The sequence below is a fragment of the Podarcis liolepis genome, assembly GCF_965112155.1.
Source record: "Podarcis liolepis genome assembly, chromosome: 2".
NCBI classification, from domain to species: Eukaryota; Metazoa; Chordata; class Lepidosauria; order Squamata; family Lacertidae; genus Podarcis; species Podarcis liolepis.
The window spans coordinates 101,393,106-101,420,493 of NC_139555.1; the positions used below are offsets into that span (position 1 = coordinate 101,393,106).

Consider the following 27,388-nt stretch of genomic DNA (forward strand, 5'->3'; position numbering starts at 1 on the left):
AGCTGTCTGTGGACAAACGCCGGCACCCTCGGCTTGAAAGTGAGATGAGCACCACAACCCCAGAGTCGCCTTTGACTGGACTTAACCGTCCAGGGATCCTTTATCTTTTTTTACCTTTACCCAGTGGCAGAGGGGCTCTTCATGAAGCATCTCAGACAGCCCTTGTAGCCCAGCATTCCCCAACCAGGTGCCTCCAAATGTTTTGGACTGAGTGGGGAAGGATGGTGTAGGGGGAACATCAGGTACTGCTTTTAGGTTAGAGACTAGTTTCCTTGGAGCAATAGATTATACCCTCAAAACTGGAGCATCCGAAGCATCTCTCCCTGTTTCTGTTGCTGCAACATCTGCAGTGAGGTTGCGATTGCCGAAGCCCAGCAGTAGAGTCAACCCAGTGCTCTTGCTGGTGTGCCTACCCAACCCCAACCTCACAAACACCCTCCCTCACCCCATTAGTTGCACCAGCCTCTTCCCATTTGTAATGCAACATGAATTAGTTCGAACTACATCTGCCCAGGTGAAAAGGAGGACAGTGCTCTTGCATCTCTAATAACAGGAGAGAAGAGGGAATTTCAGCAGATGAAACTTGAATGACGAGCTACATCTGCCAAAATTTCATCCTCTGGACAGGAGTTCTGTTCTCTTTCTCACCTGGCAGCCCTGGCTATGCCTTTAAATTGCATTGTTAGTGAGCAGGAACCAGCAAGCAGCTCAGAGAACAGTGCTTAATAAGTGCACTTGATTGGTCAGCATATGCTTGTGGGAGAAATTGTTCACATCTCACGTTGGCCAAGCCATCTGCAAATTAAGCCACGGTTCAGAAGTTGAGGCGAACATATTGTCCTCACAAAGCCCCGATTAATTCAATGAGTGGCAACTTCCGAGTTCAGTAGTTTTTCAGAAAATGCCCCTGTTTCTCAACCAGTAATTGCGGCCCTACTAAAGAGGACAGTAGTTATTCTATAGTAGAATAATCTCTCTTCAGCAGGCAGTAAGATCTTGCCTACTTCTCCAAGGCAACCTCCAACCTAAGTAAACTTTCAACCTAACAAGCACTAGACCTCATATGCTTGACAGAAACCTCTAGCATTCTGTAAATCTTTCAGCGAGCTAAGCTAGAAATGTTTTGCTTTAGGTCACACAGATGCCAAGCAGGTACAAACATAAAATGATATGAATCCAGAACCATGTTGCATGAACCACTGTGGAAGCAAGGAGCTGCTTCTGAGACCGGTTCTTCCACTCCTTTGGAGTTTACTTGAGAATGGGAAGCAAGGGCTCCACTTCCTTTTGTCACAGGAGAAAAAAAATCATTGTGGGGACGGATTTGGACACAGTGACAGTACTCAATGAATTCCTTATCTCTGCTCAGACCAGGTTTCATATTCTGTCCTGCATGCATTCCTGACCAGTTTAGGCTTCCAACACATCCATATGCAGGGACTGTTTATTTTTATATAAACGTATACTCATATGAGTAGTTATCATACCAAATTATAGTTGACAAAACTTGTAGCCATAGTCTAAGGCAGGGGTAGGAAACCTAAGGCCTGGGGGCTGGATGCGGCCCAATCGCCTTCTAAATCCGGCCCGCAGACAGTCTGGGAATCAGTGTGTTTTTACATGAGTGGAATGTGTCCTTTTATTTAAAATGCATCTCTGGGTTATTTGTGGGGCATAGGAATTGGTTCTTCTTTTTTCCCCAAAATATAGTCCAGCCCCCCACATGGTCTGAGGGATGGTGGACCGGCCCATGGCTAAAAAATCTTGCTGACCCCCGGTCTAAGAGCATGAATGGCCACTGAAACAGGTCTCTTTGTTACGTCCTAGTTACCTCCTTCTCCTTGTTTATCTATTAGAGCCACCATTAGCCTGTGAAAAGCATAATAAGATTATCAACTCAGAGTGTTAAAAACACTAGGGAGATTTCTGAGAGTCATATCCAAATCCTAGATTAAACTCTTAAGGACAGTGGAGGACTTTGCTAGACCTGGCATGGGAGGGTCATCCGTCAAGTATGTTAAGCGTTTGGAAGGGTATAAGGGGAAAGCAACTTTCCCAAGGTGCCCATTTTAATTCACTGAACACCCTAAGTCCTTCATAGTTTTGGCTACCCTTGCTCCCACATTTTCCACCATCCCCTGTAATATGTGCACAGAGCTTGCCCATATTTTCCCATTTACTGAAATTAGACCTCTCAGAGTACAGGCAGGGCCTTTTCTGCTGTGGCACCTAGACGTTGCAATCTGCTGCCAAAAGAGATATGTGTTGGCCAGCCTTTCTACGGTCTGGTCTATGCCTGCAGCAACATGAGATGAGAGGCTGGACTGCAACACTTCAGGCTCCACTTGAAGGGTCACATTTCTGAATGCTCTCCAGTGTTAAAAACTCCTTGCAAGCAAGCACAGGACTAGGCTAGAACTTTTCTCCCCGATATGCCAGTTTTCTATCTGCAGGAGTTCTTTAATTTTTTACTTTCATTTCTTTTTTTACTGAAGAGTGATATCCCTTCCATGTGGTCCAGCGCCACACTCCCTTCTAATACCACAGCATTCTATCGCTTCATTTTAACAAGGTCTCTTGGCAGCTGAAGGCATTCCATGATGCTGTTAATGGTTGGAGGCAGTGGAAGTCTTTATCAGTGGCTACTAACTGATGCCTTTGTTCTGCTTCCACAATATGCCTCTGAAAACCAGCTGCTGGGAATTGCAAGTGGGGAGGAGGGATGTTGCCCTCAGGCTGTCTTTCCATAGGCATTTGTTTGGCCACTAGGATTTTAGAGGGGCCTTTGGTCTGATCCAGCAGGGCTTTTCTTATGCTCATTTTTACTTCAAGAGTCTTTATCAGCTAAATACCAACTAGGATGTGAACATGGTTCTTCTTCTGTTGTTTTTATTAGATTGCATTTTAATGACTTTTCCATGGGTGCACCTAGATTATCCTGCCCTGTGAACAGCCAGTTCCCTCCCTTGCTGTTTTGCTCTGCCAAAGATATTTTTGTTCCAGGAGACTATCGCTGTGCTGAAGCAGACAATTGTTTTTATGTCTGGCTTTAAACGCTGACTCTGTCTCTTTTCATTGGTTAGCCCGTATTATTGTTATTCTATGGAGTTGTGTTTTCAATGTTGTGAGCATTGTACCCTGAGTGGTACATTTGCGCTAGAAAGCATAAGATAGAGATGTTTGCTTGGATGAATTCCTGTTTGCACCTTTATTTAATATCAAGATTTAGATGCACTGCTTAATATATCAAAAGAGGTATATAAGTGATTTAAATAAAATAGTATAAAATATGAAATAAAAATTGTGATAGGAACAGATATCAAAAACAGCAGAAATAATAAAATTATCAAAATGTAGATAAAATCAAGCTTCAAAACCAATGCATAATAAAATTGCACTTCTTAGTAGGCTTACATACCATTTCCCCCCCAAATCCAGTATATCAGTAGTGCCTGCCTAATTAATACAATTTTGGTATAATGTAAACATTGCTTTGGGTATATTTTATTGAACAACAATTAATATAATTATAAATACGTGCTAACATGATGCTGTTGATTATGCCCTAATTTTACTTTTGTCTTTCAATCACAGGAACGCAAATTTCCTAAATTTGTATCCAAAGAAATGGAAAACATGTACATTGAGGAACTGAAGTCATCGGTCAATTTGCTAATGGCAAACCTGGAAAGCATGCCAGTGTCCAAAGGTGGCTCTGAGTTCAAGTTACAAAAACTAAAACGAAGCCACAACACCTCCATCATCGACCTGGGAGAAGAAAATGAAAACCAGCTCTCAAAGTCAGACGTTGTGTTGTCTTTTTCCCTGGAGGTAAAATGTACAGCTTTTCTACGGATCAATTAGGCATGTTGGCAATATTCATGCAAGTTAACAACAGCAAAAGAAAGTCTCGACAATCACTGTTTAGCTAATCAGAGCTTAAAAGAAAAGCTTTGTGGGCAGAGGTCAGCAAAACAGAAACCAGGCCCCTAATACTTGAGCAAAGGAAGGGGGAAAAACCTAACCAACAACAAAAAGAAATCCCTTTAACATCCCTTTTGATTTCTTCTTTCAGGTTCCATGCAGCCTTGTTAGTGCAGTCTGTTAGGAGAATGTGTAAATGTTAAGCCAATTACCTAAATTAAAAATTGCTCGCTTATCTAAAAATATCCCATTCAGGACACCTGAGGTGGCTTCAAAAGTTGTTGATCCATAGTTATTATTCTGAATCAAGAACCCCCTTTTTTGCACACCTGGATTTCCATAGAACAGGGGTAGCCCACGTGGTGCCACTCAGGTGTTACGGGCTACAATTCCCATCAGGCTCAGCCAGCATGGCCAACAACCAGGATTTATAGTCTACAGCCTATGGAGGACACTATGTTGGCTTCCCCTTCCATAGGACTTTAGCAACAGTTCAATGCTCACTGTCTTGGGACAGCCTAAGGCTCCTTTTCCCTGCATAAGGAATTCTGAACTACATCTTTTGTTTGTAAGTTTGAGAATCTGCATGTGCTTCACCTGCCCATTAAGAGTCCTTGTGCAAGGCAAAATAAATGAGAACTAAATGCTACAAAGTGAAAAAGACAGCCTGGTGTTGAGTTGCATGCTCCTTAACCTATAGTTCAGCACACTGATGTCAATTTGATGTGCTTTTTCGTGTTCGCCAGCAGCAGTAGCCAGTGGTGGGGAACTGTGCACTCTAATGGTGCCAAGACATGGGATTTGTTTTTTTTAAAAAAGGAGAAAAGGAACATGACTTTGTAATATAATAGCCCTTTATTTGTTGTAATGACTATATGTGGGAATATTCAGGGAGGCAGGAGAAGATATATTGTTTATTAATATCCTTCCTAACTTGCACTAGCAAGTTCTATAACTTAGCAGAATTTACAGCGGATAGCTGATTGCAGGCTCGTTTAAGCCTCTCAATATTAGATTCCTGGTAAGTTCCCTTATATCCCACTTAAAAGAATAAACACACCACAATCTTGTGTAAAGTATATAAAAGAAGTTGACTCACATCATCAGCTCACAGTTGGATCCCTGAAGGCAGACTTAGTTACAAAGTATATACATGTGGATCCCATATGGATATAGTCCCAGTGTTCTCTGTTGGCTGAGAGCCAATAGAGCATTTCTAGCTAAAAGCTGCTGCTCCAGCGATGCAGGAAGTCAAAGAGAAAGGGTGTTGTGTGCCTTGTCCTTTAGTTACTTGGACAGGTAAGGTCACGCCCACCTCTAGTCACATGCAAAGGAAGTATGTCCCAGCCAGAAGGAATCAGGAAGTTTTCAACTGGCTGGACCAAACATTCCGTTGCATGTCCACTCTAGGAAAACAAGGAATGTTCTACTTGACTGCTACTTATGTATCACATCCCACACTAGAAAGGCATAATTCAAACCTTACCTGAACAGTGTGGGTGCTTCTAAGATTTGGTTGCTTCCCATGCTGGTCTAGTAACTCAGGAAGGAAAGCAATTGCATGGGCAGCCAGACTCTGGCTGTTATTCCCCACATCAGCATTGCTCATGCTATGGGAAATGACCACATGAATCAGTCTGCCCACACAATTGTCTCCCTTGGAATATTAGCAGCAGAACGGTAAGAAGCCCTGCTATGGAAATTCCCACATTGTTCAAGTGTCATATTAATGGGACCATATGCATAAGAACATAGGGCGCTGCCGTGTGCTGTGCAATTACATTGGCTGGCAGTAGCTCTTCAGGGTTTCAGATGAGGGACATTCCCAGCCCTGCCTGGAAATGTCAGGGACTGAAGCTGGAACTTTTGATAGCTGCTCTACCACTGATCTACAGGCCTTCCCCAACCTGAAAAAGGGTTATTTGTTTGCATTCTATATATGTTTTCACCATCTCTTCATTTCAGTCGACAGCAAACTTTGCTGTGCATATTGCAGGGGAAATTTTTTTTATTTGTTTGGTTCAAAAATAGATCTTCTGGGAGGAGGTATTTTAATATTCATTAGAGTTGTTTCACAGCTTTTTTTTTTAATACTGGTGTCTGAATTACTAAATCTTCTTTCCCTGTGTTCTTTGCATTTGATCATTGCTAATTAGAGGTGTCACCTATGTTTTGCAGGAAACCTTGATTTCTAAGCATTAAAAATTGCAGCGGGTACAAGTTGTACAATTTATCTTCACACATATACTTTGAAATGTACGGTTCGCCTGAATTAAATAGTAATTGTGTGTTCTTTGCGGTGTAACATGAAGGGTGGTCTCACAGTCAAGGGTGGTTAAGCTACTCTAATCTCCCAGCTCTCTGACATGCTCCAGCTTTTTTCCAAAAACAGTCACACAAAAATCCATTAACCCAGATTAATAGACACAAGGAGACATCCGTTGCCTGGCAATACTCATTCATGAACCCACATGCATGTTAGCCTCTCTTCCTGAACTGTCCGTGCAATAGGGTGCAAAACCAATATGATGCCCTGCTACTCCAACACTGAATGCAACCTTGGGTTATACAACACTGTGCCCAGTTCCCAGTGAAGATGCTGCTAATTGTTCCACTACTTAATTATGGAGTTCGGCTTTGATAGCTTTCCTGCACTGCTTTTTCTGTATGTGATTTGGTGCTGGTAAGGAGCAGGGAAAGGGACACGGGTGGCGCTGTGGGTTAAGCCACAGAGCCTAGGACCTGCCGATCAGAAGGTCAGCGGTTCGAATCCCCGTGACAGGGTGAGCTCCCGTTGCTCGGTCCCTGCTCCTGCCAACCTAGCAGTTCGAAAGCACGTCAAAGTGCAAGTAGATAAATAGGTACCGCTCTGGCGGGAAGGTAAACGGCGTTTCTGTGCACTGCTCTGGTTTGCCAGAAGCGGCTTAGTCATGCTGGCCACATGACCCGGAAGCTATACGCCAGCCCCCACGGCCAATAAAGCGAGATGAGCACCGCAACCCCAGAGTCGGTCATGACTGGACCTCATGCTCAGGGGTCTCTTTACCTTTACCTTTAAGGAGCAGGGAGGAGATGGCAGCATCAGAACATGCCACAGGCAGATATGAGACACATCACAGTCATTTGCTTACAGAACTATAGTTCTGTGTTCAGGGACTCATGCCTCACAAGTGATCCATGCCCCACTAGCCAGTTGTGACTTTAGGAGAATTGTATCCTAAATCCATGTGTGGCGATCAATCAAAACTTAAGCACAAGCAAAAACTATTCATTGAAACCTTGAGTGAGGCAGTGAGACATTGGAAAATGGCTTTTGACGGCACACTTACTATTAGAGGGCATGTCTGGGTGGTCAGCAAAAAGACTGTCAGGAAGATATAATGCGAAGGCATTGCACCATGCAGTTTTGGACAATTCACATGACCATGGAGCCTGCAGCAGCTGCTTGAAGTTCCTGAACACATGAACTTCCTGCCTGTCACTAGCCAGTCATGTGCAGCCTGCCAAAAAAAAAAAAAAGATTAAGGGTGTGGGTGGCAGCAGCTGTTGCATACAACTTTCTGGGCATGCTCAGAGAGCCAAGTTGAAAAGGAATTTCAACTAGCAGTGGTTGTGTGAATCGACTCCACATCATCAACCCATCTTCCCACACCTTGAACTGCCTGGCCACTAGAAGCAGGATACCTCGTGATCTGGTTGTTCAAATCCTCTGCCCCCAGCTTTTTTTTTTTTTTAAAGGAAACAATTCTCCTGCATTTAAGAAATTGGAGATAATTCATTTTAATTAATGTTTGGGGGGGTTGTTTGCTGACTGTCAGTAATTCAACAATTCACAATTAATCAATATAGAGCTGTTCTTTCATTTTCATTACTTCACTTACCTATTTTTGACACGTCCAGCCTTTTAGGTCTGTCCCCTACATTCCTCATCAGTAGATCCTCAGGCTCACACTCTCTCGGAAATGTCATAAACAATAACTAAAGCAGCATAGAAATGTCTTCAAAACATTGTTTCCAGACCTGATTGCTGAGTGCAGAACGTCATCCAGAGGGGTTTTCTTCTGTTTTCTTTTAATAGGTTGTCATCATGGAAGTCCAAGGTCTCAAATCCTTAGCACCCAACCGCATTGTATATTGCACTATGGAAGTGGAAGGGGGAGAAAAGCTACAGACGGATCAAGCCGAGGCATCAAAGCCAACGTAAGTTTTTCTTTACCTCCGTTTTCTTTCTCCAGACTAGCGGGAAAAACACACACAGTGAGTTCTCTTCTTCCTTCTGCACAAGGAGGTGGGGAATGTCTGGACTTCCAGATATTGCTGGGGAACAATTCCCATCTTCCCTTCCTGTTAGCCATGATGGCGATGATGATGACATGTGCGGAAATATACCTTTCCATATGAGATCATCTCTTGACCATGAATTAACAGCTCCTAAGCCACGAGTCAGTAAAGGCTTGTAGCATTTTCTTTCGTCCTGTTGAATGTTAGCGAGACATCTCATAAGCACTTCATTTTAAGTATAAGCTGGATTGATTTCATAGAGAATCATAGAATCATAGAGTTGGAATAGACCACAAGGGCCATCGAGTCCAACTGCCTGCCAAGCAGGAAACACCATCAGAGCACTCCTGACATATGGTTGTCAAGCCTCTGCTTAAAGACCTCCAAAGTAGGAGACTCCACCACACTCCTTGGCAGCAAATTCCACTGTCGAACAGCTCTTACTGTCAGGAAGTTCTTCCTAATGTTTAGGTGGAATCTTCTTTCTTGTAGTTTGGATCCATTGCTCCGTGTCCGCTTCTCTGGAGCAGCAGAAAACAACCTTTCTCCCTCCTCTATATGACATCCTTTTATATATTTGAACATGGCTATCATATCTCCCCTTAACCTCCTCTTCTCCAGGCTAAACATGCCCAGCTCCCTTAGCCGTTCCTCATAAGGCATCGTTTCCAGGCCTTTGACCATTTTGGTTGCCCTCCTCTGGACACATTCCAGTTTGTCAGTGTCCTTCTTGAACTGTGGTGCCCAGAACTGGACACAGTACTCCAGGTGAGGTCTAACCAGAGCAGAATACAGTGGCACTATTACTTCCCTTGATCTAGATGCTATACTCCTATTGGTGCAGCCCAGAATTGCATTGGCTTTTTTAGCTGCCGCGTCACACTGTTGGCTCATGTCAAGTTTGTGGTCAACCAAGACTCCTAGATCCTTTTCACATGTACTGCTCTCAAGCCAGGTGTCACCCATCTTGTATTTGTGCCTCTCATTTTTTTGCCCAAGTGCAATACTTTACATTTCTCCCTGTTAAAGTTCATCTTGTTTGTTTTGGCCCAGTTCTCTAATCTGTCAAGGTCGTTTTGAGGTGTGATCCTGAGGTCACACTTCAAGGTCTTTTTGAAGTGTGATCCGTTTTGAAGTGTGATTTACTGAAATGAAAACCAGCAGACTATAAAGGAGCACGAAGTCTTGCTGATTCTATATTCTGTTCTGTAAGGAAGCTCGTTTCAGTCTTACCTGAACATTCCCATGTATGGTGTAACACATGGGTAGGCAAACTAAGGCCTGGGAGCCAGATCCAGCCCAATCGCCTTCTAAATCCGGCCTGCAGATGGTCCGGGAATCATCATGGTTTTACATGAGTAGAATGTGTCCTTTTATTTAAAATGCATCTCTGGGTTATTTAAAATGCATCCCTGGGTTATTTGTGGGGCATAGCAATTCTTTCATATATATTTTTTCAAAAATTAGTCTGGCCCCCCACATGGTCTGAGGGACAGTGGACTGGCCCCCTGCTGAAAAAGTTTGCTGACCCCTTCGGTACTCTAGGTTGTTTTAGGGTGCATATGGGAACCACTCGCTCACTCATGTGCTGAGAGATACGTGGAAATTCAGTCAAGAATCCATCTTATTCAGTATGTAGCCAGATGGAACTGCTGGAACTTTCAGGCAGCTTGCACAAATCTGTGGGAAGAGCCTTCCCTTTGGCAGGGAGACATATAGTGATTGAAAATTGCCAACTTTCCCTTTGATGTGCTCCAGAGCCATGGTTCCAGAGATCCCCATCACATGGAGAGAATGCCATTATATGGAGATAGCATGTAAAATGCTACTCCACGATATGGATGTGAGTATTGCGAACGTAATGGTTCCAAACAGAGTCAGAAGCTTGGGGAGAGGGAACTGCCTTTTAACAATGATGTTTTCTCTCCAAAACTGAATTCTTAGAAAGTAAATGGCAATTTCTCAGTCATCCTTTTTCTGTGCCCTCCCTAAGTATTCATCTGGGAAACACAAACTGTATGCAATCATAATACAAAAGCTAAAAATCACCTTTCCCTCCTAAATCTTATGACTAAGCCTTCTTGTGACAGCTACCTGTTTGATCAGGCTTACATTACATTTACCCCCCATTTAAATACATTTTACATTTAATAACTTTAAATTGAATACACACCCACACGTAGATATATATGCCTAGGCATGGGGCAATTACAGGAAAAGGCACCATGTGGTGTTCCTTTTTTGTCAGAAATTTAAATATATACATTGAGATGACCACTTCTTGAAAATATTTTTCTTTAAAAAAAATCTGTATAATAGAAGTGGTCAGATAGTCTTCTAGATTCACCTTTCATAGTGCAGTTTTGATCTCTCCCTCCCTCCCTCCCTCCCCCTCTCTATATATTTGTTTCTGAAAGTACAAGTGGCAAGCCATTATTGTTGCAATATCCAGGGATGTTCTATCTTTACCAATGTCCCCAAAGAGCTGCTCTGATCCACTGTAAATCTGTCAGGCTGCTTACATGTATTGCAAAGCATAATGAGCAGTTTCCAACTCGGTCATTGTCTTTCATATCAGATTTTGCCATCATTCCTTTCCCCTTCTCTAATATACCAGGTGCAGGTATATTTTAAACAACAACATCAGAGTCCTTCACCTAAATCCTAGTTGTCATTTAGGCTGTCAATCAATAACGCATCTGTCTAGACAAGCTTTTATGCCAGTGCTGTTCCTTGCGCATCCCGATTTGCTTTAGCACTGCCACTGAAAGGTGCAAAAAATATGGAATGTGCACTGAATATTAAGTTTCCGGGAATTCAAAGTCCTTCTGTGAAAAAAACGTGATATACTTCAATAATTATTTGTTTTGCAATTAGAAATTTTCGTTGCTTTCAGGCTGACTTCAACTAACATTGTGTATTCTTGTGATAGAGGCATCCTCATTTGGTTATTCATTCATTCACTCATTCATTCATTAAATTTCTATCCCATTCTTCCTCTCAAAGGCAGCAGACCTGTCACACCAATCTATCTTGCCATATTTAATTCTTTTGTACCCCGATGCTATATGAAAGCTTAAAATACACATGTTTATTCACTGAATCACAGCAGCTTGATGGTTCTGTGGGGTGGGGAAAGAGAACACTACGAATTCCATTTGATAGCTCAAATATAAAGGTAACGGTAAAGGGACCCCTGACCATTAGGTCCAGTCATGACCGACTCTGGGGTTGTGGCACTCATCTCGCTTTATTGGCCGAGGGAGCCGGCGTACAGCTTCCGGGTCATGTGGCCAGCATGACTAAACCGCTTCTGGCAAACCAGAGCAGCACACGGAAACACCGTTTACCTTCCCACCAGAGCAGTGCCTATTTATCTACTCGCACTTTGACGTGCTTTCGAACTGCTAGGTTGGCAGGAGCAGGGACCGAGCAACGGGAGCTCACCCCATCACGGGGATTCGAACAGCTGACCTTCTGATCGGCAAGTCCTAGGCTCTGTGGTGTAACCCACAGCGCCACCTACGTCCCTGGCTCAAATATAGAGCTGCTAAATTCAGACATTGTTCCTAAAACACCATTAAAAATTGTTCCACATTCCGAATCAGCCATATGTAGATTTTCTTGAGGGTGGAGAGATGGAGGTTCAAAGCAGCACCAATTTCCTTATGGCCCTCATAAGATCTCCGTGATGTATTCTGTCACCTCTCCTTCACTAAACACATTTTATTGCCTTTATTTCTTACCCCGTCAGTCAAATGTCTGAGACTGACAGCGCTTCTGGACTGCCACTACTTTCAGGTGGGATTCAATCACTTGTCACCAAATACAGGTCAGACCATTCAGCTGATTTTAGTGCTCTTATGCAACAAACCCCCGCCCCCAAATCAGACTTTTTGCAATAAAGAAAGTGCTGGAGGAAAGACATTGGAAAACGTCGGGTAACATCTGCATGACGAAACATCATATTAACCTCCTTGCAAGCATGTCAGAATGAAAGCTCAATAAGCAGGCTGTCTGGAAGTGAACTGAGCAGCCTTTTGTAGCAGTTATTCCTGGGTGCGGGGAGAAATTGGTTAAAAATTATAGTTACTCGTAGCTTCCATCACCTCATCAAGTCAAGGGTCAAGTGCCAGTTTTTTTTCGTACTGAAGAGAACCCTGTCCCTAAAGCAGCCATAAATGGAAGCTTTTGGGTGATGTTCTTAAAAACAACCTGTGACAAGGTGTTCTTTCATCCCCTTAACAATTTGAAGTACTTGCAAGCTTTCTCGTTTGCTTTGGTTTTTTGCACTACCAGTGAAAATAGATTGACCTTAGGATTATAGAATCATAAAATTGTAAAGTTGGAAAGGACCGTGTGGGTCATATAGTCCAACCACGTGCAATGCAGAATGGCTAGAGCAACTCAGCTGAATGGGTGTGTATTATTATTATTATTATTATTATTATTATTATTATTATTAGCCCAATGTGGGGTTCGAACCCACGATCCTGGGATCAAGTGCCTCATGCTCTACTGGCTGAGTTTACAGTTAAAATTAGGTGTTTGGGATATAACATTTGGAAATATTTCTTTGTAAAGATTTCCATTCAGTTAAGGAACTTAGTGCAGGCCTTAGCTGAGGCCACTTCTTGCTGTGTAGGATTTTTTTTTCATGCAGGGAGGGTTTCTCATTTTTTAGAAGACATCCGAAGGCAGCCCTGTATCAGGAAATTTTAAATGCTTGCCATTTTACTATGTTTTTATATGTACTGTAAGCTGCCCAGATTGGTGGGTTATGATGATGATGATGATGATGATGATGATGATGATGATTCAAGCATTCACAAGTAATCCTCTTCCAGACTCAGAACTCTGCCACCTTATCCCTGTTGCATCTGGAGGCTAGGCATAAACTGCTTTTAGTCCTGACTCAGATCAAACCCTGAATGTGGACATTATTCATTATTTGTTCATTGGACAAGAAGCACACTGCATGCTTTGATGTCCTGTTAATTAAGGGGTGTTTTTTTAAAACCCTCTTCTGATGTTTATTTCCAATTTATTCCCCTCCTGGGGAAAAGATTCCCCCCCCCTTTCTTCATGTTTGATCAGAACGTCTATTGGCAATCTGTTCGTGAGGCTTTTGATTGAGATAAGCTGATCACATTTTCGCATTTCAGCTTTGAATTTGTTGTGACTTTTTGCTTATTGTGAATTAGAGAAGCAGCTGAACAGCTCCACATAAAAACAAGATGAAATGTGTTCTGCCGTGGTGGGACTGAGTAAGCATCTAATTGCCAACGCTCCCTAAAGAAAAGCCCTGACAGTCTGAAGCCAGGAACCTGCCCAACATTTACATTGCCCTGTTTTTCAAAGGAAACAAGGGGGGGGGGGAATAGCCTTATTTTCAAGTGATCTCACAGGGGGAAGACCCTGTCATGTCATCAGAATTGCTCCTGGCATCAGAATTGCACCTGTTCCTCAGAGATTAGGGCTGCAGTCCTATACTTGCTTACTTGGAAGTAAGTCCCACTGGAGTCAAGGAGGTTTATTTCCCCCACATCTTCATCTTTCAATTTGCAGAGGGCAATAAATGTCCTTGAGAAACAGGTTTGTATTCAACAGCTGTGCTTCCACTGCTGTGCTTAGGTTTCTAGAGATGCTAAGTCAGCCACACCCAAATTCTCAGAGAACGCTTATCGCCGTTCGCTCACACGCCCAAAGAAACAAACCCGATAATGAATTTTATCTTTAGTTTTTGAGCCATCACTTGTAACCATGAGGGGAAACTTTATTGAGTCCCTTGTAGATTTACTTCCATCCAACAACATAAGAAAAGCCTCCTGGATCTGGCCAAAGACCCATCTAGTCAATTAATTAATTAATTAATTAATTAATTACATGCCATTCACCAGCAGATTCCATGCAGTTAAAAGCAGTTAAAACAAATTAAAATCACAGGAACAGGGAATCCCTCTGTTCTCCCAGAGGCCCCTGAGCTAGTCTGCCGCCCTGAGGTACCATGGAGGGCATTGTCCCATAATCATTATTGAAGGAAGATTCAACTTCAGCGTCTGATTTCAACATCCTTTAAACTCAGGCAACAGAAAGAACACAGGATGGTTGACTGTAATGAACTAACTGTCTTTCAGCAAAGACTGTTCAAAATTATTTGTCTTCTTATTGAAGAATCATTGAAGCCCCAATACAGTATCTTCTTGTTGTTGCTGTTCAGTCGTTTAGTCGTGTCCAACTCTTCGTGACCCCATGGACCAGAGCACGCCAGGCACTCCTGTCTTCCACTGCCTCCCGCAGTTTGGTCAAACTCATGCTGGTAGCTTCAAGAACAGTGTCCAACCATCTCCTCCTCTGTTGCCCCCTTCTCCTTGTGCCCTCCATCTTTCCCAACATCAGGGTCTTTGCCAGGGAGTCTTCTCTTCTCATGAGGTGGCCAAAGTATTGGAGCCTCAGCTTCAGGATCTGTCCTTCCAGTGAGCACTGAGGGTTGATTTCCTTCAGAATGAATAGGTTTGATCTTCTTGCAGTCCATGGGACTCTCAAGAGTCTCCTCCAGCACCATAATTCAAAAGCATCAATTCTTTGGCGATCAGCCTTCTTCATGGTCCAGCTCTCACTTCCATACATCACTGCTGGGAAAACCATACCTTTTACTATACGGACCTTTGTTGGCAAGGTGATGTCTCTGCTTTTTAAGATGCTGTCTAGGTTTGTCATTGCTTTTCTCCCAAGAAGCAAGCGTCTTTTAATTTCGTATCTTAGGAATACCATTTGAAACTACTGCAAACTAGCTGATTAACTACCTGTGGTGCATGAACCAGCTACCTTTCAAATTAAATAAGCGTTTGAGCTCATTCAGGGTTAGGACATACTGTTTCTTAGTGGTGAATGTTAGTAAGGCCAAAATATGTGAAACGGTTCCCAGTTACTTCCTCAGAGTCGCTACTATACGTGGGTGTAGATGCTGTAATTTTAAAAGTTTACAATCGTCAGCCTACAGAATTCACACCCGACTTCTTGGCTTTCTAGCGTGTTTCTCTAACTCAGACAGAAAAGTTTCTGTGTGAGAGCTTGTGTTGAAATACAAATGGCAATGCTCATGACATAGCAATGTCTGCATTTTAAAGGTCACGCGGTCAACACTTCGTTGGAATGAAAGGCGTAGAACAGGGCGATGTCTGGTGTGTTTTGCAAAATTCATCAAAATTCAGGGATGAAACCACCTGAAGTTTAACAGTTGTTAATCTGGGACCCCAACATAGCAGTGATATTCCTCTGTCTAAACTCTTTCTAAGCATGAAACTGCCTGCTGTATAGCACACTAAAGAATTAAACATCAGAAATAAATAAATAAATAAATTGTCCAGAAGCACCTTAGAGAGGGTGTAAGTTTTTGTGTGCATGCACACTTCTTCAGATACACTTAATCAGAAGTCACCAGACTCTCATATATAGTGGGAGGGTAGGGTAGGGTTTTTCTCAGGAGGGTAGTAGGAGATGGGTGATTGACTCAATGGGTATGGTAAACCTGTTGACGACTGTTAACGACTGCAATTAGTCCTACAGGCAAAAGCAAGGGATAGTATGCAGATGATTAGCATATGTAATGAGACAGGAATCCAATATCTCTATTCAGACCAGGTCTCTCCCTAATTTTCAGTTTAGTGATAAGTTGTAATTCAGCAACTTCTCTTTCAATTCTGTTTCTGAAATTCTTTTGTAATAAGACAGCTGTTTTGAGATCCTGTACTGAATGTCCTGGGAGATTGAAGTGTTCTCCTACTGGCTTCTCTGTCTTGTGATTCCTGATGTCAGATTTATGTCCATATATATAAGGGTCTGGTGACTTCTGTTTCAGTGTATCTGAAGAAGTGTGCATGCACATGAAAGCTTATACCCAGAACAAACTTAGTTGGTCTCTAAGGTGCTACTGGACATTTTTTTTTTATTTTTTAATATATTTTGACTGCATCAGACCAACACGGCTACATACCTGAATCAGAAATAAAAATGCTGTAACTAAACAGGTCATGGGGGCAGAGGGGAGGGGGAACGGGGGGGAGCTACTAAGGACTCTACTGCTTTACTGTAATAATATGCAAACCCTAGTAAACTATTGATAACAATAAAAAAGAGGAAGGGGAAATTTTCAGCCCACATGTGGTTTCTTCATCAACAGAATTTAAAACCTGTTTGAACATAATAGCATTCAAAACACTTACAGTATTTTATCTGAAGACGGATGCCTGATGAGTTGTCATTTGAAAACGTTCATTGCCCATCATTTTGAATTTAGCCAATAACCAACTACAGGTGCTTCGATGCACACATGGAGTTCCAGTGAGTCTATGGTACATCCCATTAATTCCAATGGAGAGACAGATTGATACATGCAAGGAATGTCTATATGTACTGTAATGAATGGGGTGGTGAGCAGGTGGAAAAGTATTTACTGGGGAAGGCATCCTTACTCTGCAGCTAAAAGGAGTTACTTTATTTTTAAAGGGGGGGAGCCCACACAAATTCTAACCCCCTCCCATCATTATTGCAATTCTGTTTTCAAACCCGAACCCTTTCCAAAGCAAGCATCAAACCTGAATTCTGAATTGCAAAGAACCAAGCAAACCACACTAAATTACACTCACTTTGTTTCCTTTGGACAAAGTGATCGATGTTGCTTGTGATGTCTCCTCCGTGCTGTGGGAAGTGTTCCTGCAGCAAAATCTGATCATCAAGAAATTCGCGAGAGACCATGGCTAGTTTTGGGGTGAGGCGACCACGCCAGATTCCCGTCTGCAGCTCTCTGATGCCATCTAGTCGCTGAGGAGCAACATGGCATGATTCAGTGGGGACCACTGTTGATGCGCAGCACTCCTGAGTGTGTGTGCGTGTGCCTTTGTGTGCACCAACACTTCAGCGAGCAGTTAAGCTGGAAATGAGTTATATACCAAGACACTTCAATTTCTTCACTTTAAAGGTCACTGTTCTTTCAACTTCTGTAGACGTTCCTTCAAGATAAGGCAGGCAACTAATTGGTATGGGAGCAAGGAAGCCGCTAGAGATAAACATAGCACAGTTAAGCACAAATGAGGCCTAAAGCAGGCATTGTCTAGCAAACCATGATGGACATTAGATTTGCTTCTTCCACCACTATCCTGTCCCTGATTATACAAACTCTGCTATGGGAAGAATTATTTGAAGTCTTTATTAGATACTCCAGAAAAGGCATTCTGGGGTTTGGCTTTAGGTTTCTGTATTGTTGGGTTCCCCCCCCCCATTCCTCCCCGTATCTCTCATCTTATCAAATCCCAGGACTCCATTTCTCATGTGGCATTTGATGCAGCAACTTGGTGATATAAAATGGCTTCAACACTGGATTAGACAACTTCATGGTGGAGAGGGATATCATAGGCTACTAGCCATGGTGGCTATGCTCTGTCTCCACAGCTGGAGGAAATATTAATATCAGGAACTGCAGGAGGGGAGAGTCCTCTTGTACTTGGAATCAGTTTTCTGGCTTTCCAAGGTATCTGGTCGGCCATTGTAAGAGCAGAATGCTGGACTAGATGGGCCAGTGGCCTGATCGAACAGGTTTTTCTTATGTTCTCATGTAGATGGTGATACACATTTCACCAGAAAGGTGGGCAGTGGAATGAATGATTAGAAGAGGCCATGGCAAGACTAAGCTGCACGAGCCAATTCTGAAATTACGTATAGAAATTATTGATGCACTTTTAAAATTATATTTATTTATTTATTTATTTATTTATTTATTTATTTATACATACCCCACACTCCCCAGCCAGAGCCGGGCTCAGGGTGGCTAACACCAGGAAAATTACAATAAAAACATAACGGGGGGCAATTTATTAAAATACGGGTTAAAACACAATTTAAAATGCAGCCTCATTTTAATAGTAGCCCATATATCAAAACCTTAAGGGGAGGGAAATATAAGAGTCCAAACCAAAGGCCAGGCAGAACAGCTCTAACTTGCAGGCTGTAGAAAGATCCGCAGGGCCCTAGTCTCTTGTGACAGAGCGTTCCACCAAGTCAGGGCCAGTACTGAAAAGGCCCTGGCCCTAGTTGAGACCAATCTGACCACCTTGTGACTTGGGACCTCCAAAATGTTGTCATTTGTGGACCTTAAGGTCCTCTGCAGGGTATACCAGGAGAGGCGGTCCCGTAGGTACGAGGGTCCTAGGTCACATAGGGCTTTAAAGGTCAAAACCAGTACCTTAAACCTGACCCTGTAGTCCACCGGGAGCCAGTGCAGTTGGTAGAGCATAACACCTGGCGTAGCTAATTTGCAAATTCACCAAAAGTAATACTGGGAAATCTGTTTAATAGCAATATTCACCTCTGATTGAATATCCCTCTTTTTTAAAAAAGTTATTGCTATCAATATCCCACAGCTATATATACTATTAATTTTTCATCTTCAGCTGAATATGCTTAGAATCTCTATCCGAGTTGATTCCCTACACTAATTCAGTTGGAACCAGACTTACAAAATAAACCAGAGGCACCTCTTATTTAGAGGGCTACGTATAAGAAACAAAATAAAATCAAACAAGGTGTCAAAATGGCACCAGATTTATGGGCTTTCATCACGAGCCACTAATGAAGACACACATGGACCCGGAAAAGGTCTTTGACACTTAACAACCTCATGCCACACAGCAGTTCTCAAGAGCCCTGGAAGCTGTATGGCTGGTCATACTTTTCTCATCGCAGGTTGAACATTGGGCATATTAGATATTCCATCAAAAGAAGTGCTACAAAGTGGAAGATATCTAGAGCTTTTGAATGAAACAAGTGAATAACAATCACAGATTTATTATGCTAAAAAAGGTCCATTGGTAGTGTATGAAGATGTACATGAAGATTTTGTTCATAGATGTGCTCCTCTCTCTCTCTCTCTCTCTCTCTCTCTCTCTCTCACACACACACACACACACACACACACACGAACACAGAACTGACAGAAGCTGACAAAGATAAAGACTGAGAATTCCCCGACTAGATAATCTATGCACTTTTAAATCCTTTCATACACCGATTCTCTGCAGTCTAAAAAGAAATCCAAAGGTTTGGCAAAAAGGGGGAGAAATGAAAGTAAATTCCATTGTCTGGATGACTTTTGCTTTGTAGCAAGCCAGCCAATCACATTCTGCTTCTTGTCTCTGGAAGGACTTTGCTATCTAGATATTCTCTGAAGCTTTTTTTTTTTAATGAATGCTAAGCACAAATTCTTATGAACAGAAGCTGTGCACTTAGCATGAATGCAGATATTTTAGCGGCCCTGAATTATGTCCTTATGCTGAACATCACTATGGCAACTAATGACATCATCCTAAAATCTAGCTTGCCCTAAATCCAATTGCAAAATTGTCATTTCTGTAATGAAGTGGACATTTCTCAGCTTTATTAAGTATGAGTTTATAACCGCCGCATTGTTGTCAAAGGTTTGCTACGTGTCTTTACCCTCATTTGGTTTATTCCCTTTGTGACTAATGCTGTTCTCATAAAGACAACACTAATGAAAATTAGTGTTTGCATTTGGTTACCAACATTTGTTGATAGCATATGGTCTGGGAATGCTTCAGCAAATAAGCAGCTTTTAATAGTAAGCAGAGATAGGCATTGTAGAAAGCAGATGCTATCAAAATACACAGTGCAAGGTTATGTGCGAGGGTATTTTTTTTTCTTCTCCTTTTACACTTCTTACACCTTCCTTCATTCTTGTTTCCATTTTCTTCATTGAAGATGCATCTCAAGGTGTCCAGGTGCCAACAGGGAAAAAAAATACAGAGTACATGCAGAGTACAACACAAGCCTTGTGACTCTAAAATGACAGCAAAATCTTAAGCCTGTTCCTTTCTCCTGATTAGTTTAATACCAGTAATTGCTAGAAAATTACTATTTAGTTGCCACAACATCCTTTATCCCTGCCAAATTTGGTTAACTGGTAGAACCGTAGAGGTTTCATATTTTGAATACTACTAAGAAATAGGATTATTGTTAGGTTTTTCTGGCCGTTTGGTGCACTCGCACGAAAGGTTTAAGTCCTGTAGAGCTTGGTCACAAAGTGACATTCAGCAGCAGCCGGAAGGAGGTCAATTGGAGAGCAAAATCTACGAGGAAGCAAACAAGTCAATTTGTCAGCCTTTGGCTTGGCAAAAGTTGCGTGGAGCCAAGATGCAAAGTCATGACAAACTGTATTCAGAACATAAACACATTTTAGTTCTGTGTTAGGCAAGGGGGAAATATTATTCCCGGTAGTTTTCCAGTGCGAAAATGTCGTTTGTCCAATGCTGGTTTGTCAGGTATTCCAGCTTTAAGAACTGAAAATATTCTGAGCCAGCTAATTAAGCTGTGAGAAAGTGTGACTGTTTTAAACTGTTTTCAGTTATGTTATCAATAGGAACCTAGGAAGCTGCCTTATAGAAAGTGAAGACTATTGGTCCATCTAGTTCAATAATGTCTGCACTAACTGGCAGCTGCTCTCCAGGCTTCCGGACAAGGGATATTCCCAGCCTTACCTGGAGGTGCCAGATATCTTCTGCAGGGGGACTAGATGCTTTACCATGGAGCTGCAATAAACTCCAGTTACCTATTTGAAAGAAAAATGAGGTGGAGGAGCCAACTACTGCTGAGAATTGTTCCCAGCAAGGGAAGTTACCAGCTGAATTTTGTCACCTATGGAATTTGCAGCCTGTCTGTGGATCCTAAGCACTGACAATGCAGTAAAAGCATCCTTGTATCGTACTGTGTCTAATACTTGCACCTAATGCCTGGCGAGCCACTCACAGCTCTCCCCCATGGACCAATGTTTGTCCATTTTGGAACCAGTGCTTGATTATTATTGAAGCCCTTGAGAGGGACCTAAACTGAATCACCTTCTTCTAGGTGAGTGGAGAAGATCTGGCAAACTTGGACAGATAAACAATACATTGCCTTTATATTATCTGAAGGTTGATTCAGGGGCAGAGCAAGGTGGGTGCAGTGGGTGCGGTCCGCCCCAGGTGTCATCACCAAGGGGGGGTGGCATTCTGCGCGCCGCCCGCCCGCGACTCCCGCTTGCTGTGAGCCAGGGGGGGAGGGGGGAGCTGTGCCACTTTGCCGTTTTGACAGTCCCGTGCTCCCTGGCTGCTGGAGGATGCATGCAGGCAGACAGGGAGTGGATGGGAAGGAGGCAGGCGAGCAAACAAACAAGCAGTGGGTAGAGGGAAGGGTAGAAGGAGAAGCTCCCTGAACCCTCTTAAAAAAGCTCAGCAACTCCTGGCAATGACAATGGGTAGATCACATCCAGTCTTTTTATACTGTGAGTAGATCGCAGTCTCTTGGGAGTCCAACTAGATTTCGGGGGGGGGGGTGACAATAAATTTTCCGCACCGGCTACCACCTGACCTTGCTATGCCACTGGGTTGATTCACATAACCATGGACTTCAACCACCAAGAAGGCCTTTTCCTGAGCACCACCAATTTAATCTCAGGAAGCACTTAGAAATGATGTCAGTATTCAGCCACATTCGTGTGGAAGGTCATTTAGTCCTTCACAGTTTTTTAAGCGATCCTTTTAATTTATGAGAAAGTGGGCAGTCCTTGAGATCCTATATACGTCACTTTGCTTGGGAGCACAAACCCAGGTTACAAATGTTTGAAATAAATATTTCAGGTTGGGTTTTTTAAGATGTAGTGATTCTAGTACATACTAAACCATTTATAAGATTGGTCATAGCACCAAAATCCCCCTGGCAATCAACTTCTAATGACATCTCCATAAAACAACTATGCAGTATATGGAAGAAGCAGATTTGAAAGATGACGGGCAAGAGGTTTATAGGAAATTGCTTGTGGAGTGGAGAGAGTGGAGAGGGAGAAATTATTTTCTCTGCCTTTCTTTCTTTCTCCAGCAGAACTTGGAGACCTCCAGCAAAAGCAATTGACATTAGATCTGAGACAAACAAAAGGAGATATTCCTCAGCCAACACATTTTTTAAAAAAAAGAAACAAAACCTTATTATTGTTTATTTAATATTTCTAACCTGCCCTTCATGAAAAACAATCCCAGGACAAGGTGTAAACAATATGAAAAACTGAACTTAAAGCTATTAAATACATCAGGTTTCAACCCACCATAAATATACATGGGGATAAGAACACAATAAATAACTGCAATCTTTAAAAGTGCAGAGCAGCTTCATCCTTCAAGATAAATTCACAGCCAACGACCTGTAAATGCCCACGTAAAATAGATGCACATTGATCTGGTGCCAGAAACAAAAGAATCACTGGCAAGCACAATTTAGAAAGGAGGGCGTTTCATAACTAGGATGCTGTTACACAGAACTTATGAAATTGCTTGCTCCAGATTAGTTGTAACAACAAAGAAAGGCTTTTCCCTATCCAGTAGCAGTATACATCTCATGATTAGGTATTGCATTGAACAGGAAATAAGAGCTATTTGCCATCACTCTCTGCTTGTGAGCTTCCTGGAGGCACATGGCAAGCTGCTGTTAAAATATGGATTTTGTGTTTGATCCTGAAAATTTTTAGTGAAACAATAACCATACGGTTACTGGGCTGAGAGACAAAACAGAGTATGTTTTACCTTCTTATCCCAGAGCAAGTAGTAAATTCCACAAGCTGCTTTGATGAACCGCTCATTTTTGTTTTTGCCCTTGCGAGTAAATCTTACTCTTTTTTATCAGAAATGTTTGCTTTGTGCCCTATCCTCAGTGAGATAGTATGAATGCATGCATTTTGCCTATGTCTGTTGCTTTTGATTCCTGAGGGGCTTTTAAAAAAAGAAATTGAAAGTATAACTTAGCTCCTGCCACCTGGCCACTTCAGATCTCCCCCTTCATCATCACATAATAGCATCCCTCTGTACCAATTTTCCAGTTTCCAGTTCTACAATTCTTGAATTGGTGGCTCTCAGAATGTCGGTGGCTCTACCTTCCTATCACGTAACCAACGAGAACTACAGTGGTACCTCCTGTTGTGGATGGGATCCATTCCGAAGGTCTGGCCGGATCCTGAGGTTTTCGCAACAGGAGAGACCGCTTCTACACATGTGCGTAGCAAAAACCGGGAGATATGCATCCGGGTTTGCTGCTTATGGGACGTGGGTGGCGCTGTGGGTTAAACCACCGAGCCTAGGGCTTGCCGATCAGAAGGTCAGTGGTTCGAATCCCCACGACGGGGTGAGCTCCCATTGCTCGGTCCCTGCTCCTGCCAACCTTCGAAAGCACGTCAAAGTGAAGTAGATAAATAGGTACCACTCCGGCGGGAAGGTAAACGGCATTTCCGTGCACTGCTCTGGTTTGCCAGAAGCAGCTTAGTCATGCTGGCCACATGACCCGGAAGCTGTACGCCGGCTCCCTTGGCCAATAAAGCGGGATGAGCGCCGCAACCCCAGAGTCGGTCATGACTGGACCTAATGGTCAGGGGTCCCTTTACCTTTACCTTACTGAGAGGTTTAACAGATCCATCTGCCGTAACTGAACTGCTCATTTTTATTTTATTTTTTGCCCTTGCGAGTAAATCTTACTCTTTTTTATTAGAAATGTTTGCTTTGTGCCCTATCCTCAGTGAGATAGTATTAATGCATGCGTTTTGCTTGTCTCTGTTGCTTTTGATTCCTGAGGGGCTTTTTAAAAAAGAAATTGAAAGTATAACCCAGCTAATGTTCAGGGGTCCCTTTACCTTTACCTTGCCGCTTACATTTCCCGAAGTTTATGTAACCAGAGGGATACATAAGCAGAGGTACAACTGTACTTAACTATCAAGTAGTTTGCTCCTAGTTTATTTTTAAATGGGGGCAGGAGGAACCAGTTAAGAGACAGTGTCTCTTTGATATCCATTCCCCACAAGATATCACAATAAGAATCAGGGCTTTTTTTCAGCTGGAACTCACAGGAACTGAGTTCTGGCACCTTTTTGGTGCATTCTGGCAGCTCTTTAGATTGGGGCGGTATGGCACCTTGGTCCGTGTTGTACGATTATTGGGTTGCCTCGGCAATCGGGTTGGTGGGGGCGAAGGAGAGAAGGTGGGTGCTTTACCTTAACTATAGTTTACAGTTTACCTTAACAATAACTTAAGTGCCACAAAATGCTTCCTATGAAGAAAAAAGAAAAAAATATTTCAGTGTCTTGTAGACACTGCTTTGCGTTGGGAATTTGAAAGCCTCAGCCTTCATTTCCTTACCATATCCTAGAGACTTGATGGAACTCTTTTTCTGTAAATTTACAATTTCCTTTGCAGACTGATATTTTCTCCGATTAGCGTAGCAGAGATAGCGTTCACATTTCCAGGCTTGATCTCAAACAGTCATGTGTATCTTTACTTAGAATCCCTTGACATTATCACTATGAAGACATGTTCCCATGCTACTAGCATACTGGGAGATAAAGCAGACTAGGCCGATGAATGCTTTAAAGTCCGGGCATGTCTGACACCAGATTCTTGGCACTTCTTACCTTTCAATCAATGCTTGCAGCTCAGCTAGACTTTACAACTAAGTGTCCTGTGTGACATTGCACTTAATCTACGTATGTAGTGAACAGTCTAGGGGACCTCTGCTAGAAGGTGAATACTTTTTTGTTTGGACAGACTTTTGGCCTGTCCAGTTTATTCAATTCTCCTCCTGCTAGGTGATGGAAGTAGGAAAAGATCTGCCCATGCAAACTTGAACCACTGTGAAGCTGCATGCGTTTCTCATTCATTCATTCTTCCAGCCAAAGAGCCAAAACTTGTGTAGCTTTTATGGTGTTGCCTTGAATTAAAAGGCGGAGCAGCTCTAAGGGGAGAGGGCTGTGGTGTTCATAGTACTGTAATGTGGTAAAAAGATGGCAGTGCTATGGAAGCTAGATGTACCGTCTTACTGCAGGTGACCATCATGGTTGTAATAAAGCCACCTGCATGAAGCTTTTACTAGTATGGGGGACATGGGTAGCGCTGTGGTCTAAACCACTGAGCCTCCTAGGCTTGCCGCTTGGAAGGTTGGCAGTTCGAATCTGCGTGATGGGGTGAGCTCCTGTTGCTTTGTCCCAACTCCTGCCAACCTAGCAGTTCGAAAGCCCAACAGTGCAAGTAGATAAACAGGAGCCGCTGCAGCGCTCTGGCACTCATCACAGGGTCCCGTTTGCCAGAAGCGGTTTAGTCATGCTGGCCACATGAGCCAGAAAGCTGTCTGCGGACAAACACCGGCTCCCTCGGCCTGAAAGCGAGATGAGCACTGCAACTCCATAGTCACCTTTGACTGGTCTTAACCATCCAGGGGTCCTTTTCCTTTTATCTTAGTACAGTGGTACCTTGGGTTACAGACGCTTCAGGTTACAGACTCCTCAGGTTACAGACTCCGCTAACCCAGAAATAGTACTTCGGGTTAAGAACTTTGCTTCAGGATAAGAACAGAAATCGTGCGGTTGCAGCGCAGTAGGCCCCATTAGCTAAAGTGGTACCTCAGGTTAATAACCGTTTCAGATTAAGAACGGACCTCTAGAAGGAATTATGTTCTTAACCTGAGGATACCACTGTATGGGCAAGTAATAGATTATAGGCATAGTGAGAGGGAAGTGTTTCTGGCATGATTAGTTACATGTTTCAACTCCTATAATATTTATATTATATAATATATTATAGTCTATATTTATACATCTGAAGGCAGCCCTGTTTAGGGAAGCTTTTAATGTTTGATGTATCACAGTATTTTAATATCTTTTTGGAAGCCGCCCAGAGTGGCTGGGGAAGCCCAGCCAGATGGGCAGGGTATAAATAAATTATTGTTAATAATAATAATAATAATAATAATAATAATAATAATATGGTTTTAACAGACTTTTAGACTTTGATCCAGTTCAGCTTCCTGTTCTCATAGTGGCCAAGCAGAAACCTGCAGGAAGCCCAGAAGCAAAACCTGCAACAGCAGCCTGAGTGTATGAAATATATAAAATATATCAAGGCAAATTAGCAGCTCCTTCCAAATGCATTGTATCTTTTCACTATATGGGCCTGTAGTCCATGCTCTGGTTTGCTCAAGGGTCTGAACATTCAGTAAGTGTCTCAGTGCTGCATGCTAATCCAAGCGAGCAAAAGAGAAGGAATAATGTCTTACGTAATGACCAGGCAGGACTTTTCGATCATTGCATAACTGGCTTTCTCAAAAGAGGATAATGAAATTAAGGGTGCCCAAAGTGCTCCAGGATTTCAGTTTCTTTAGACAAGGCTCAAAACATGGATTACACAAAAAAAACTGTGACATGGATTTAAAAACAACACAAAAATTGGAAGCACAAATGGATCAAATCCAACTATGGAAATGAATTATTCTCAAACTGCATTACTGCAGGGAGCTGATTGTCAACATGCAAAACATGTACATAAAGTGTTTCTGATCTTAAGTCATCAAATCAGGCCAAACTTGCTACGATTCTATTATTCCATGACTGTTTCCAAGAGCTCGGATTTGAAGAAATCAGTATCAACCCAGCCCTTCAGGACGAACAGCTTCTCACATGCATCCCAGTTCTTTTGCAAAGATGACACTGGCCAAGATAGATACAATTCTATCTGTGATGGAATCCATCTAGCTCCTGCCGCTAAGGTTATCCAGGAAGACACGTTTAATGAATTTCTCAAGTTGTTTCACCATGAAGATGCAATTCTATGCAGATTCCTCCCCCCCCCCAATTAATCACATTAAGACTTATCTGTGCAATCTGAGCAATGTGACTGTGTTTCCCAGGTGTAAACATCTGGCTGCAATATGCAGCCAGCAGGTGGATATGAAATATTCTGTCCTTGCCTTGAATCAAGCTTCTGCATCACAATCCTTAGCTCATTCATGCTAATAATAAGCTTGCGAAGTCATTAATATTACTTTCCTTTTTTTTTTTACATTTTGGGGAACTGAGACAATGTGAAGTGATCGTGACAAAGATTACTGACAGAATCTGTAGGCTCTCAAAGTCTACTTTGATTAATTTCAGGCTGAGATGTGAGATTCTTTCAAAGTTCTGACAAGTGAACAGATGGAGGGTCCATTTGATACTGGGAAGTCCCTAGGCTCCTCACTTGTATAATCCTGGCTCATAAACAAATGAAATTACTAACAATAAAGAAAAATTCTACCTTTTATAAAATAATAATAGTAATAATAGTAATAGTAG

General features: G+C 42.5%; 1 protein-coding gene across 9 annotated transcripts in view; it reads left to right on the forward strand.

The window, feature by feature from the left end:
* Positions 1–27,388, forward strand: part of CADPS (calcium dependent secretion activator) — a 356,444-nt gene that overhangs the window by 133,568 nt on the left and 195,488 nt on the right. For all 9 annotated transcript variants that reach the window (XM_083491182.1, XM_083491174.1, XM_083491178.1 and 6 more), the window contains exons 5-6: positions 3,595–3,831; positions 8,003–8,124. In XM_083491182.1, the coding sequence (XP_083347308.1) occupies positions 3,595–3,831; positions 8,003–8,124 (359 nt within the window). The remainder of the gene's footprint in view (positions 1–3,594; positions 3,832–8,002; positions 8,125–27,388) is intronic.